General features: G+C 38.4%; 1 protein-coding gene across 5 annotated transcripts in view; it reads right to left on the bottom strand.

The window, feature by feature from the left end:
- LOC149262397 (bZIP transcription factor 1-B-like) overlaps window positions 1–15,874 on the bottom strand; it is an 88,461-nt gene that overhangs the window by 38,470 nt on the left and 34,117 nt on the right. The window contains exons 2-8 of one of the 5 annotated variants that reach the window (XM_089424327.1): window positions 13,754–13,863; window positions 13,542–13,588; window positions 13,375–13,431; window positions 13,175–13,276; window positions 12,978–13,067; window positions 12,640–12,872; window positions 12,444–12,498 (exon numbers count right to left, since the gene is read on the bottom strand). In XM_089424327.1, coding sequence (XP_089280453.1) covers window positions 12,444–12,498; window positions 12,640–12,872; window positions 12,978–13,067; window positions 13,175–13,276; window positions 13,375–13,431; window positions 13,542–13,588; window positions 13,754–13,808 — 639 coding nt within the window. In that variant the 5' untranslated portion in view covers window positions 13,809–13,863. Of the gene's footprint in view, window positions 1–12,443; window positions 12,499–12,639; window positions 12,873–12,977; window positions 13,068–13,174; window positions 13,277–13,374; window positions 13,432–13,541; window positions 13,694–13,753; window positions 13,864–15,874 lie in introns of those variants that run through there. The other 4 variants (XM_089424345.1, XM_089424318.1, XM_089424333.1 and 1 more) reach the window with 4 other exon arrangements.

Below are 15,874 nucleotides of genomic sequence, written 5' to 3'. Positions count from 1 at the left end.
CCATGAAAATTGGTCGAGAGGCTAGGCACATAAGATCTCCGGAGACCAGAAATGGTTTAGGGAAATTCCACCTGGTTGGAAAGATATTAAAAATAATTAATATTTTAATGGAGTTCCTAAGTTTAAACTTAGGAAAATTAAAAATATTAATGGGTATTAATATAAAATTGGGTGGGTGAGAATGTTCTAAATGACATGGATCAAGCCAAATCTAATCTTAGCCATTGATTAGAGACTTAATCTCGGTCGTTGAAGACTCAACAAGAAAAGTATAAGAGGAGGTTTAAGGGTCAGTTGGAGATACACAAAAACTGATCAGTCAGTTCGATTTTGTGGAGCGGGGTTTGCTAATAAAATTCAAGCTAGTGGTATGTTGCAGCATGGGGCAGTGAGTACATAGCAGAGAGGCAAGGATAGTGCTAGAGGGTCAGCGCAGAGACCGAAGAAGCTAACGCAGAGGCAGAGAGCACTGTGTGGTTGACGCAGAGGGGCAAGAACTGACGCAGAGAGCCAAGAGGCTGACACGGAGGCTTCAGGAGCTATGCTGAAGCTAGCAGGGTTGACGCAGGGCCAAGAGGAAGTGTCGGAAGGATTTTCGTGGGGCAGACTAGCGCTGAGAGGCTCAATATCTGTCTCCAAGAAGAGGTATAACTGCCATGTAACAATCTTTGTTGGGTGAGCCATTTAGGCACCCTAGTTGTACTCAAGAATCTGCATAATAATAAAACCCTCAGAACTGCTGCACCGGTTTTTCCGCATTAGGTTTTTAGGGGGACGATTGTTCAAAAATAACGGTGTCCCTTGTGTGTTTGTCTCAGTATTTCAGTTGTTGATCTGTATATGAGTTAAGGCTACATTTGTGTTTATTTCAGTATTTATATCTATAAATAACTTGTTAATGGAATGAACAAGTAGGAGAAATTAAACCAGATAATGTGGTAGGGATTTCTAACGTGTCAAACTTAGAAATTTCAACATGGTATCAGAGCGTTGCAGTTCACAGGAGGACTGAAGGCATCAGCGATATCAGAAATTTGCAGCAATAGCAGCTGTCCAGAGATACAGAGTTGCCCCCTAAGCGAGAGGCAGCAGAGAAGAAGTGACGCAGAGGCCTGCGTCATCATTTTGAGCCAAGGAGAGGGCCAGCACAGAGGCAGAGAGAGGCAGAAGAGGCTCACAAAGAGCCACGTCACCCTACTCAGCCAGGTAGGATTGACGCAGTTGGCTAGAGGAGTGATGCAGCCTTTGTGGGATTGTGCAGAGCTGGAAGGCTCAGTTTCTTCAGTTGTCGGGGCCTAGAGAGTTGTGGGCAGATTGTGGTTGGGAAGTTGGTGGGGTGTTGTTTCTGTCGAAGCAGAACAGTACCTAACGGGACAGAACCAAGGTAGAGGGAGTCACTACCTTGATGGATTTCTAGCCAGGAAATCCAGATCCGAGTTGTAGTTGCAAGGAGGATTGGAGAGGAGCGGTTTGACATTTGGCGGAAGGATTTCCAACAGGGAAATCAGGACTTAGAGGGAGATTTTTAGGAGGGAAGTCAAAACTTAGAGGGAATCCAGAAGAGGAGCGGAAATGGCAGTGAACGGACTGAGGGATCAAGACAAGTTGGACGGGGTTTCCAACTTTGTCATCTGGAAGGCCAGGATCCTGGCAGTCCTGGATCGACATCGCATCAAGGACTTTGCCTTGAGACCCATGGCTATCCCGGTCGACCCAGCTGAGAATGAGAAGTATGAGGATGCAATGGGCGAGGTGAAGTGCATGATTCTTGACGAGGTCAAAGATCATGTCGTACCACATATTGCTGAAAAGAACACAACAAAGGAGATGTGGGATACTTTGAAGACATTGTATCAAGGCTCTTCCGTGCAGCGGAAGATGCTATTGGAAAATCAGTTGTGGTCGTATCAAATGCAGAAGAGAGAGCAGATAGATTCGTTCCTCCTCAGATTGCAGGAGATTCGTGACCAACTTACTTCCGTAGGGTCTACACCGGATCCAGAATTCATGGTGAGGACAGCCCTGAATGCAGTCTCCGAGGAGTGGGAGACATTTGTCCAAAGTATTTTGGGCAGGGCTACTCTTCCAAGTTGGGAGGAGATGTTGGCGGGGAGTAGTGGCAAGGGAGGTTGAATCAAGAAAGAGAAGGAGGAGGATGCGGTTCTAGCATCTGCGAGACAGCAGGGGAAGAGGAAGAAGAAGGATATCTCCAAGGTGAAGTGCTTCCATTGTGGGGAGCTGGGACATTATGCATCCCAGTGTCCCAGGAAGAAAAACAAGGGAGAGGCTTCCGACTCCAAGGCAGCTCCAGCTAAGGCAGAGAAAGAAGTCGAGACTGATGACGACTGTGCCATGAATGCTCATGCACCTCTAGAGAAGAGGTGGGGGAGACATCGAGTTGTAGTCAAGAGGACTACATACTAGGGGCAAGATCCTTGAGGTGCCCAAAATCTTGGATCATATCCGGCTACGGAAGCCCTTAACGACAGTAGCAAGATGACAGAGGTCGGGTGGAGCAAAGTGTAGTAGAGCAGCAAAGCAATGCTTGGGTGCGGAAATCTAAGGCAGCGCAGTAGAGGTTGCAACACTACGAGAGGCACAGAGGTGTATGCAGCAGCACAGTGGCAGCATAGGGATCACAAGATAGCAACAGAGGCAGCTTTAGTTTCACGAGGCTTCCAGACTCACTGGATGTCAGTATTTGGGAGAAGTCAGTTACCTACTTCTCAGTAACTGAGTTGCAGCGCAGCAGTTAGCAGTGGCATTGTTAGGGGCAGCATGGGCAGCGTATTGAGAGGAAGCTGCAGTACAGATGTAGCAGTGGCAGTAGCAGTGTCATGGGCAACAGTACAAGAAGCAGCAATGCAGATGATGTGAGGCAACAAGCCAAGCATCAGCACAGGTACCGGTGTGGAAGGATCAGTGATGTTTCAGTGGTGGAGCATTACTAGAGCACATTCCTCGCTAAGAGGGAGTGTTGATTTGTGGTAGCATCGGATGTGCTCTAGCCATGAAAATTAGAGGAGAGGCTAAGGCACATAAGATCTCCAAGACCCAAAAATGGTTTGGGGAAATTCCACCTGGTTGGAAAGATATTAAAATAATTAATATTAAACAAAATCTTTCGGTAGAAATCACATGAGAGAATTTTTGGCCGACGCGTTTTGAACCAACAAGTGTGGTTTATCATCAGGACCAGATGAAGAGGCAGACCATGGCAAAGGCTTAAATAGAGAGCAATGTAGAGACATAATTTCAAGTAATGGCTATATTTGAGCAATAATGTTTAAATTATAATATTAATTTATTAATATATTAAAACAAATATTATTAACAGCTAGTTTTTGAAAAAAAATATTTAAATAATGATATTATTTCATTAATTTATTAAAAATATTAATAGGTAACGGCTATATTAAACAACGAGTTTTTGAAAAATAATATTTAAATTAATTTATTAAAACCAAATATTACTAGTTCTTGAAAAATAATATTTAAATAATGATATTAGTTTATTAATTTATTAAAATATTAATATGTAACGGCTATATTAAACGGGTTTTTGAAAAAAATATTTAAATAATGATATTTTTCATTAATTTATAAAAATATTAATAGGTAATGGCTAATTTTTGAAAATATTATTTAAAATTAATTTATTAAAACCAAATATTACTAGTTCTTGAAAAATAATATTTAAATAATGATATTAGTTTATTAATTTATTAAAATATTAATATGTACGGCTATATTAAACGGCTAGATTTTGAAAAATAATATTTAAATTAATTTATTAAAACCAAATATTACTAGATTTTGAAAAATAATATTTACACTGTGATATTAGTTTATTAATTTATTAAAAACAAATATTAATAAGTAACCGCTATATTAAACAACTAGTTTTTAAAATAAATAAATAAATAATCAAAGTCAAACTTTAAAGGAGGGGAGTCAAAAATTATAAAAAAGAGTGAAGACCTTAGATCATTTGATAAATAAAAAATAACTAATGGAAATAAAATAAAATAAATTAAAAATAATTAAGGAAAAATAAATAAAACAAAACAAAATATACACAAGTCAAAATATATATATATAAACAAAAACATATATATATATATATATATATATATCCAAAGAAAAATAATCAATAAATAAAACGGGGTCAACAATAAAATACGGGGCTCTGGCCCATTAAACAAATAACAAAAATACTAAAAAGAGTTAAGAACGAATAGGATGAAAATATATAAAAACACGAAAGATCAAGAAAATAAACTCTAATGAAAAATAAATCAACAACAAATACTATAAAAATGATGCCAATATCTACATAGATTAAAACAAAACAAAAAAACAAAAAAAAACTTAAAAAAAAAAATAGGAAGACAAGGACCCAACTTCTACTAATATTCCAACTATCTCTATTCAAATTATTGGGTCTTTTTTCAATTTCTAGGGCCTCCCTCAATTTACGATGATGAAAATGACTAACCTTAGCGACAACTTGGGCCTCCTCAATGCAGATGTGATGTCGCTGACATCAAGCATGGCAGGACCCGCTCCTCTGCTTTGGCGGAGCATGCAGATAAATCTAAGCACATCTGCATTGAGGAGGCTCAAGTCGTTGCTAAGGTTAGTCATTTTCATCATTGTAAATTGAGGGAGGCCCTAGAAATTGAAAAAAGACCCAATAATTTGAATAGAGATGATGGTTGAAATATTAGTAGAAGTTAGGTCCCTGTCTTATCTTCCTAGTTTGTTTGTTTGTTTTTTTTTTTTTTTTAATCTATGTAGATATTGGCATCATTTTTATAGTATTTGTTGTTGATTTGTTTTTATTAGAGTTTATTTTCTTGATCCTTCGTGTTTTTATGTATTTTATCATCCTATTCATTCTTAACTCCTTTTGGTATTTTTGTTAATTGTTTAATGGGCCTGAGCCCCATATTTTATTGTTGACCGCGTTTTATTTATTGATTATTTTTTCTTTGTATATATATATATATATATATATATTTTACTTGTGTATATTTTGTTTTGTTTTATTTATTTTTCCTTCATTATTTTCATTTATTTATTTTATTTTATTTCATTTCTATTAGTTATTTTATTTATCAAATGATCTTGCCTCGATTAAGGTCTTCACTCTTTTTTATAATTTTTGACTCCCCTCCTTTAAAGTTTGACTTTGATTATTTATTTATTTATTTTAAAAACTACTTGTTTAATATAGCAGTTACTTATTAATATTTGTTTTTAATAAATTAATAAACTAATATCACAATTTAAATATTATTTTCAAAAACTAGTAATATTTGGTTTTAATAAATTAATTTAAATATTATTTTTCAAAAACTAGTAATATTTGGTTTTAATAAATTAATTTTAAATATGATTTTTCAAAAACTAGCCGTTACCTATTATTATTTTTAATAAAATGATGAAATAATATCATTATTTAAATATTTTTTCAAAAACTAGCCGTTTACATATTCATATTTTAATAAATTAATAAACTAATATTATTATTTAAATATTATTTTTCAAGAACGAGTAAAATTTGGTTTTAATAAATTAATTTAAATATTATTTTTCAAAAATTAGCTGTTTAATATAGTCGTTACCTATTAATATTTTTAATAAATTAATGAAATAATATCATTATTTAAATATTTTTTTTTCAAAAACTAGCCGTTTAATATAGTCGTTACTTAATAATATTTGTTTTAATATATTAATAAATAAATATTATAATTTAAACATTATTGTTCAAATATAGTCGTTACTTGAAATTATGTCTCTACATTGCTCTCTATTTAAGCCTTTGCCATGGTCTGCCTCTTCATCTGGTCCTGATGACAAACCACACTTGGTTTGAAACGCGTCAACCAAAAATTCTCTCATGTGATTTCAATCGAAAGACTTTGTTTAATTCATTATGGATCACAGAAGTTTGAATACAAAAAATAATTAATATTTTTAATGGAGTTCCTAAGTCTAAACTTAGGAAAATTAAAATATTAATGGGTATTAATATAAATCTGGGTGAGAATGTTCTAAATGACATGGATCAAGCCAAATCTAATCTTAGCCGTTGATTAGAGACTTAATCTTGGTCGTTGAAAACTCATCAGGAAAAGTATAAGAAGAGGCTTGAGGGTCAGTTGGAGACACACCAAAATTGATCAATCAGTTCGATTTTCTGGAGTGGGGCTTGTTAAGAAAATTCAAGCTAGTGATTTGTTGCAGCGCAGGGCAGTGAGTACATAGCAGAGAGACAGGGATAATACCAGAGGGTTAGCGCAGAGACCGAAGAGGTTGACGCAGAGGCAGTTAGGGACTGCGCAGAGGCAGAGAGGCCTGCGTGGGTGACGCAGAGGGGCCAAGAGCTGACGTAGAGCCTTCAGGATCTACGTTGAAGCTAGCAGGGCTAACGCAGGGCCAAGAGGAAGCGCCAAAAGGATTTTCGTGGGGCAGACTAGAGCTGAGAGGCTGAATATTTGTCTCCGAGAAGAGGTATTATTGTTGTGTAACAGTCTTTGTTGGGTGAGCCATTTCAGCACCCTAGTTGTACTCAAGAATCTGCATAATAATAAAACCCTCAGAACCGTTGCACCGATTTTCCCACATTAGGTTTTTCCGGGGACGATTGTCCAAAAATAACGATGTCCCTTGTGTGTTTGTCTCAATATTTCAGTTGTTGATCTGTATATGAGTTAAGGTTGCATTTGTGTTTATTTCAGTATTTATATTTATAAATAACTTGTTAATGGAATGAACAAGTAGGAGAAATTAATGCAGTAGGGATTTCTAAATGTCAGACTCAGAAATTTCAACACAAATTCTAAATACATCTCTAAATACCTCACAGGGTTATTCAGTTATAGAGAGAAATACTGACAGAAAGAATTGTGAGGTTACCTCACACTATCACTGGAAATCCTAGCTGATCTAGCCCCAAACTGATTGCCCCTGGCTTTTCTGGCTGCCTCTGCGCAGTATCTATGTCAGCCCAGCGTCAAGCTCTCTGGGGACAGCGTCAATCCTCTAGCTGGTCGATTTGCTGCCCAAGAGATTCGATTTTTGCCTCTCAGTCTCACACCCCGACTCCCGGCTTCTGAAACTTGAATTCCCTCTGCAAATTTCGGACTCCTCACTGGTTTATGCGTTGCCTCTGCGTCAGCCCCTTTGGCTCAGCGCTGCCACTGCTAGATTACTCTCTGCTGATGATTCTCCGGCTGGGAAAATCACTCTCCCCGATGCTAACCCTACCCCTCAACTACAAGAAATCTCCTCAATCGAATTTTCCTCCTAAGAACTTGTCACTTCAGAAAACCGATTTCTTGATCTCTCTTGGTGTGTTTTCCAAATGACCCTCAGGCCTCCTTAAATAATCTTCTCGTTGACATTCAACATTCCAGATTAGAAGCTAATCAATGGCTAAGATCATTTATGCTTGGTCATCGTATTCTTCTAGAAGTTATGCCCACAATTAGATTAATACCCATTAATTATTTTAATTTCCTAAGTTTAGACTTAGGGTCCCACTAAAAATAATTAATTATTTTAATAAAACTGTCTCCGGGTGGAATTTCCCAAAAAAAAATCTGGGTTCTTTGGAATATATGTGCCCAAGCCTTTTTGCAAAATTTGAGACTTAGAGCACATCCGATGCTACCAAAATCAACACTCAACGGGAGCCTTAACTCAAAAATAAAATCTCTTGCTCATGAAACCCATGATGCAAGCATTACAATAATTTTTTTTCTTCTTTTCATCTCTTTACAAAAAATACAATTACATGTCATTATGAAGACCGGACCTAGTTACAATTTTCAACAATGGGCACCCCATTGCTTTCGAGAGCCAAAAGCTACTACCACAAGTATTCTATATACGACAAGGAGATGTTGGCCATCATGCATGCATTGGCCAAGTTCCGGCAATACTTGGTGGGCAACCGGTTTCGGGTGAAGACAGATCACAACAGTCTTCACAACTTCATGGGGCAGCAGGGCCTCAATGACATGCAACAGGGGTGGGTCAGTAAAGTGAAGGCCTATGATTTTGATATTGAGTATGTGTGGGGGAAGCACAATGTGGTAGTTGATGCACTATCCAGGAGACTCGAACGGCTTTCACTCATGAGCATTTTCCATGACTGGAAGGCGCAGTTGTTAGTAGATTACTCCAAGGGTCGACAGGCATGTGAGATCTTGGAGGGCATTCACACAGATGAGCACTACTGGGTGATGGCTGAGCTTATCTACTACAAGGGGGCATATTCTTGGTTTTGGGCTCACTGTTGAGGGAGCGGATACTTCATGCAGCCCACGTTTCTCCATTGTCAAGGCACCAGGGGCAGGAAGACGTACATGGCAGTGAGAGAGCGCTTCACATGGAAGGGCCTCAAGAGGGACGTTTTGCGGTATGTGCAGGAATGTGAGGCCTGTCAAAGGAACAAGGAGGAGTTGACTCATCCAGCCAGGTTGTTGCAGCTTGTCCACATTCCTGAGGGGAAATGGGAGAGCATCTCTATGGATTTCATCACAGGGCTTCCAAGTTCCAGCAATGCGGGGCAAGCATTGTATCTATGTGGTGGTCAACCGGTTGACCAAGTATGCCCATTACTTTGCCATTCTGACATGGTACTCAGCCTCTAAGGTCATAGAGTTGTTCTTTAGGGAGGTCTTCTGCTTGCATGGACTCCTTAAGACCATAGTCAACAACAAGGACAATTGATTTCTAGGAGGATTCTGGCAAGAACTCTTTAGGATATTGGTATTGAGCTCACCCCGAGCACTAGTTACCACCCATAGACAGACGGCCAAACGGAAAGGGTGAACAAGTGGCTAGAGGGTTATCTCAGGAACTATGTGACTGGGCAGCAGAGGGCATGGATTCGATGGCTACACTTAAGGGGGTATTGATACAACACCACCCATCATATGTCCATCAGTATGACATCTTTTCATGCTTTATATGGTTATGATGCTTTGTCTTTTGTTGATATTGCTTTTGGAGACAGTCGAGCCCCAAAGGCCAAAGATTGGATCCTAGAGAGCCAATACATCCTCAAGGCTCCCAAGGATAATTTACTGACAGCTCAAAATCAACAAAAGATGTATGTTGATAGACATTGGGTTGAGAGGAACTTTGAGGAGGGAGTAGAGAAGCTGCAACCAAGTTTTTATGGGCCATACAGGGTGATCGGGAGAGTTGGAGAGGTAGCATACGAGTTGGAGCTACCCGGGAGCAAGATCCACAACATTTTCCATGTTTCATGCCTCAAGAGGGTGTTGGGGCAATAGGTTTCAGCAGTTGTGGAGTTGCCTCCACTTGATGATGAGGGGCATCTGGTTTTGGAACTGGAAGCCATTTTGGAGACTAGGGAGAGGAAGTTAAGGAGCATAATGACCAAGGAGTATTTGGTGCGTTGGAAGAGTTTGTCGGATGAGGATGCCACTTGGGAGGGTGAGCACATACTAGAGCATCCAACACTGAGGTTGCTTGGGGACAAGCAACATTTGGGAGGGGAGGACTATAATGTCCCTTCCTAAATTATTTTGGAACAGAATTAATTCCCCAATTTTGAGAACAATTTTGGAGGCTATGGGACCCACTCATTTTTGGTAAAGGACTTAGGAGTTAAAAGGAAGTCATATTATTTTGATAGTGGAATGTGGGGGCCACCCACACAATGAAAAACACACTTCACTTAGCCTATGGTTTGAAATGCTTAGGAGGGAATTCGATTTGCTTGGTGGAGGGGCCCATGTGGGAAGGAAGGCCCACAAAATTATAAAAGGAGGGAGCTCAACTTCATTTGCATCTTTTGGCATATCAAACTTAACTCAGTTGCTCGAGCTGCTTAGCCGGGTCACTTGTTGTTCAGCATGAGTTTTCCAAGCAAAGAACTCACCCTTTCTTTAGGGGACTTCGAGTGCCACCCTAGAGAGGTTCTTTCACACCTATCCAGAGGAGACTTACAATGAATTTTCCAGCATTTGCATTCAGATTTGCCAGGCAGTGCGTATTTCTGGAGGATGCAGGAGAGGCTCTTGAGGGAGTCATTTCAATGCTCTTTCGGGGAGCAATTGCCAGAGGAAATTAGGAGAAGGGAGCTCAAGTATTTTGCAGGCTTTTTGGGGAGTTTGGGAGCTGGAGGAGACAACTATTTTCTGGAGTGAGTTTGCTGCTCCTAGGCCTGCGCAGAAGGGTGTCACTGGGCACACGTGGGAGTGAGGAGCTTGCTCATTGAGGCTGGAACTTGCCGGGAGAAATAAGGATAATATTTGTGGAGTTGATTGCAGCCTTTTTGGAGTGTTTTTGGGGAGGTTTGTTGGTGCATTGACAGGCAGCGTATTTCAGCAGCCAGTGGAGAGCGTAGGGCCTTTGGGGGTCGATTTTCGGAGGTCGGAATTAGGCCAAACCCTTTCTGGGTTTTGGTGGGTTTTGCTTGAGGAGCTTGGAGGTAATTTTGCAAAATTTTCTGAGCACTTGAGGAGGGGTTTCCAGCTATATTTTTGCAGCAGACAGTGCAGAATTGTTGGGGCAGCGCAGAGCAGTACTTGGGCAGTTGATAGCAGCATCCGGGCTTCATATTTATTCACCTAGGCTTTGCTCCGCTTGCCTTTGAGGCAAGCCCAAGTGCATTCCTTCCATATATTTGTACTCTTGCCCCAATTTATAATAAAATGGCTCAGCTGTTTCTACATGTCTAGTTTTTCATGGGTGCATGCTAAAGTTTGAAATTTTTTTGTGGTCTAATTTGCTGTTTGCATGTATATCATTGTTTTTCCTAATTAGGAACATTCCAGAAAATCGTGATATGGATCCATATTTCCATAAACATGTTCAATTTTGTAAAAACTCCACAGATCCATTTCCGAGTTGATGATCGACATTTCCAAAAAAATGATATGGAATGAATACATTTCAAGGCCGTTTCAGAGCTGGATTGTACACATTTCCGTACCCAAAATGCTGAACGGCATTTCAGGGGGTTGGGGGCGGCGTTTTTGGTTACTTAGACTCACATTCGATCTAATTTTCAAAATATGTGTCACACTACCAACCTTCTTGACCTTTTAAGTCAGCAAAACTATGGTGATCTTAGAATGCTTTCATTAATGTTTTCCGAGCATAGAAATAAAATGCTAAAGAATTCTTAGTAATCTCTTACCTTCTTAAGGTCTGATAAACCATATCGTTCTTAGTGAACGTTAATTATCGTCGTCATCATCATAAAATAGCTGTAACCGAACATACTTCTATACTGAGCCATGATTTTATTGAAAAATATGATATCATTGTGAAAACTGACTAATTTAATATATAATCAAGTGGCAATGAAACATAAATGCAAAATAAATGCATAAGCATCATGTGAGAAATTAACTTCACCATCTTGGCTGCTAGGGTGTTTGGAAGGCAATTTCTTTCATGAAATTTATCATATACATCCAAACGTAATATTTATACAGGAGGATCAGACAGCAAGATGGAATATAATCTATAGATTGTCCTTTTAGGTCATTGTACTGGTAACATGCAACTTAGGCTTTGGCTGACCCATTTGAGGATATGGCCAGGTATATATAATCTGAAGCATGCTATTGTGGATTCAGGCATTATAATTTCACATTGTTTTGTTTTGATGGATGTTTACACTATAAAGGTGGCTTTTCTCTGTCAAAAAATGATTAATAGTAGTGCTGTGCTTTTTTGAGCCATTCCTCCAAATCTACTTGAAACTAGCCACACAGAGTACCTATCCACTGTCAAGTCTCCAGTTTGTGTGACAAAGGGATTTCCACGTTGATATGTGCCCGGTGTGGAGGAGTACATTTCAAACAATACACCAGCCTTAAAAGGCTGCTTGTGCTGCTGGGGACAATGTAATCTCCAGTTGACCCCATTAAGCAACCACTCTTGCAACACCTTACAGTGCCACAATTGATACCTATTACCTACTTTTTATATGTCGCTAGATTTAATTCAGTATTCCATATTATGTGGCAGGTTGTGGATCAATTCACATGGCAGTCAAGCTTGTGTCTTAGAATATTTAGGCTTTATATTTGACAACCATTAGCATCCCTGTGTAGGATCAGGGTTACAAGTTTTCAATATTCTTTGGGGCAAATCACCTTGATCGAGAAGCAAAGATCCAGAAGGATTATACTGGTAAGATCTGTGTGGCCTTCCGCAGCTATCTCATTCCAATTCAAGTAGCTTGGGCAAAAGCTTTTGGCATATAAAAGTCTCAGGCAGGGAAAAGACCTTAGAAATTAATCATTTTCCCATAAAAATATAAATCAATGCCATGTATGAATATCACTCAGTATGTAATTTATGATCCTATATTCATTTTAATGCCGAGTGGAACAAGAAGAACTAGACAGTTAAGATTTGCAACTTGCAGGATTACATACATTTTGAGAAGTCTCATCGCTCCTTTCACTTGAACCTTCACTCCCACTCTCACCACTGCACATTTTAATTTCTGATTTATTAATCGCAATCTAAGAAAAATAGTATACTAACAATCTGCAATTCTACCATTATAAGCACATAAAAGCATCAGTTCTAGGCTTTGGGGTACAAACTGTCCATTCTTTCTACAGCTACCTTATAGATAAAGCGCCATTCCCACCACCTCCTGTTCCTTTGTCAGCCTCATTAATCTTGCCAGTAAGCATATTAAGACTGCCTAAGCTTCCTTTGGACCTCTTCAATAGAGTTTGGTCCTTTGGTTCAGATGGCTTTCCTTCTGCATCTGCACCAGAAGTTGTGCCTACAGGTGCACCTTCAGTTGTACTTAACGATGATGTCATCACATAAGGAGCAAATGGATGTGCACCCTGCTCAAAGAGTGCATTATACATAAGCATTGACCTTAAGTCTATACATAAGGATGCTATAATTTCTTTAAGATGGCACATGTGTAGGACAGATATTAAACATACCGGAGGCATGGATGGATGAGCATACATGCTGCCATGATGATACATTGCCGCATATGGGGGAGGAAGAGTTCCATATGGAGGCATTAGAGGCTGTCAAGGACAAACAACCTTCACAATCAGACTGTGATAATGATATAAAATATTAAACTTACAACACTTCTTAAGTAAGCATTTTATCATCCATGTTAAGAATATACCTGCCCCCCCCACATATATGGATGAGGCTGTGGACTAGATGCAACACTTGAATGAAAGTACGCAGGAGGAGGTGGTGGTGTGGTTCCAGAGTTATAATAAGCCTGAACATCAAACAGGGGTAACACATCACCTTGTAAATACTGTCTCTATGATCAACATAAAGCGTAATAGACCCACAAAATTTAATTACTTTTATCACCTGGAATGCTGCAGCCCAGTCAGGATAAAGCATGGCAGTGCTTGTTGGAGGCTGTTCCTGCAATATGTCAAACAAAAGAAAAGAAAAAATAGACCATGAAGAATCAAAAACTCTATTCCTGAAAGTGATAGTTATATAAGAGAAAACAAACTGAAATAACAGATAACCTGTGGTGTGGATGCCTTAGTTGTTTTCGCTGGTGTCCCCATCTCTCCTGTACCCATAGTTAGAATGAGCCTTGGTTCCTAAAATTGATCGTATGCTCCTACTACAAGATACCCCAAACCATATTTCAGCTATATGTTGCACAATAATACACCTGCCATTCATTAAAATAGAGTCAAATATGACAAGTTCCTTGTTGGAAACAAGTGCAAACCTTTAACCACCACCATCTTCGCAAGTTCTCGCTTCATCTTAATGGTGATTGACATGACGATTCAGCGAATATGTCGCTTTATGTTATCGACAATTTATATTCAATGATGACTGTATACTATAAATGTGTTAGAAAAACATCTTATTTTATTCCGAACATAAACAAGAAAACTTTCAACCTGTGCATTATCCCACAATCAGTCAACATCCTTGTGTTGCTCTTACAATTTACTTCAACCACTAAAATGCCAAGGTCCAGATCAGAAATACACTAGTTAATAACATATTTTTCACATAGGAACATGACTTTACTTTTTGAATAACAACATATAATTTTGAAGCATGCAATCATCTTTGATGACTGTTTAGGAAAGCTTAGCTGCTCTCATTTTGTCAAAGTTCCAAGGAAGTGGAGGTACCAATTTTTTCAACAAGATCGAATCATCTATCAGCAGTTCATGTGTCATTGTAAACCCATTCTGCAAGTTATGTAATGTAAATGATGCTAGTAAGACCGTGAATGTATGTAACAACCTAGGTAAACTTATTATTTTGGCGAGAGTTTCATCTTAGGAGGTTTTTCGTCTCACTAAGTCATTTGTGTATCTAAACACGGATGGTTGGCAGAGTTTTTCCCTCCAACCTCACCCCAAAGCTCGGGTGGAATTCTTTGTCAAAGTCTTAGGTGAGTCCTAGTATTCTAGTCAAGTCTTATGTAAAAGTGATTTGGGAATAATTTAAGCTAATTGGCTAAATTATTTTATTACAAATCACTTTGTCTACTAAATCATATTGTGTCGCAAATTGGGTATGTAATTTGAGGGTCTAAGCCGAACGGGTATCCCCCTTTGAGGGTTGAAATTGTAAATCTTATGTAAAAAATATTTTAATGCATGGTCCCTCATACTTAGACACCATGGTTAAAATATTAGAAGGTGGAAAAAATAATTAATCCCCTCAAATGTCAATTAATTAAATTTTCTAGCAAAAATAAATTAAAATCCTAAGCCAAAAATTTAATTAATTAGAGTCAAATTAAAATGTCTTAGGAAAATTGTCTGTTTGGGGTAGCTCAATTGGCAATAGTTGTGGAAATGAAGTATCATTGAACTGGAAGTCTTGGGTTCAAATCTTATGCTACCCCTCCCTGATCGGGGTGAGAAGATGGACAAGATGAAGATGTAGTCCTACCAAGCTTACAAAAAAAATGTCTAAGGAAAATTAAATTTTCCAAGTGAAAAATTCGTGGGTCTTAAAAAAATTAATTTTTGGAGGTCCTCCACTAAAGGAATATTGGATATTTCAAGAAAAATTGGACCCTTGGGCCTTGGTGGTTAAGTCAAAGTCAAATTTTTGAGGAAATTAACTCAAAATAATTAATTTTGAGCTAATTAAAATGGAATTAAATGATAAATTCGAAAATTCCTCAAAAATAAAAATTCAACAGCTAAGATTAAAAGATGATCAAGTATTTTTCGACGGCCAAGATTATTTTGACAAGGATCAAGGAAACTAGCTGTTATTTTTCACTTGGAGGATTTATCTATAAATTAGAGAGTCATTTGAGTCTCTAGCCATCTGATTTTTGGCTAAGAAATTGTTGTTGAAGCATTTGTGTAAACTATTGTCCCGTTGGGAACTATTTTTCTATCATAATAAAGACTTTGGGGTGCAACTCGAGGTGTCCATGTTCATTGATTTGTGGTATGTACTGACTACGAGTTTCCTATGTTGTGTTGATAAATGGTAAGATAAAATCATTTTATTGATAACTTTGGGCTAATCTTAGTTGATTTGATTTGCCATATGATTAACAAATTGTCTTGAGATAAATACATAGTGTTTGCAGGTACTTCAATCCTTGGCCTCCAAGTTCACAATCTATAGGCAGGGATCAACCTTGTTAGGATCCTGAATATTTAAGTGGTACATTAAATCTTCGCTAAGGCTATAGTGTGCATGGGATTCCTAAAGTGTTTTTAGCCATTTATCAAAGAAAATAATCATAAAAAATTATTTCTCAAAATTCCCACGAAACACCTGATGCAACACCCAGAGCACCTCCCAAATAGTGTAGGTCTTCCTCCTTGGGCTGGCACTCAAAGTCCATCGAAAGTAGGGT

The sequence above is a fragment of the Pinus tabuliformis genome, chromosome 6 (genome assembly GCF_031772625.1).
Source record: "Pinus tabuliformis cultivar Carrire ecotype Pingquan chromosome 6, CPIR1, whole genome shotgun sequence".
Taxonomy (NCBI): Eukaryota; Viridiplantae; Streptophyta; class Pinopsida; order Pinales; family Pinaceae; genus Pinus; species Pinus tabuliformis.
The sequence above is the reverse complement of the archived record's forward strand: the minus strand, read 5'-3'. Positions and strand labels throughout refer to the sequence as shown.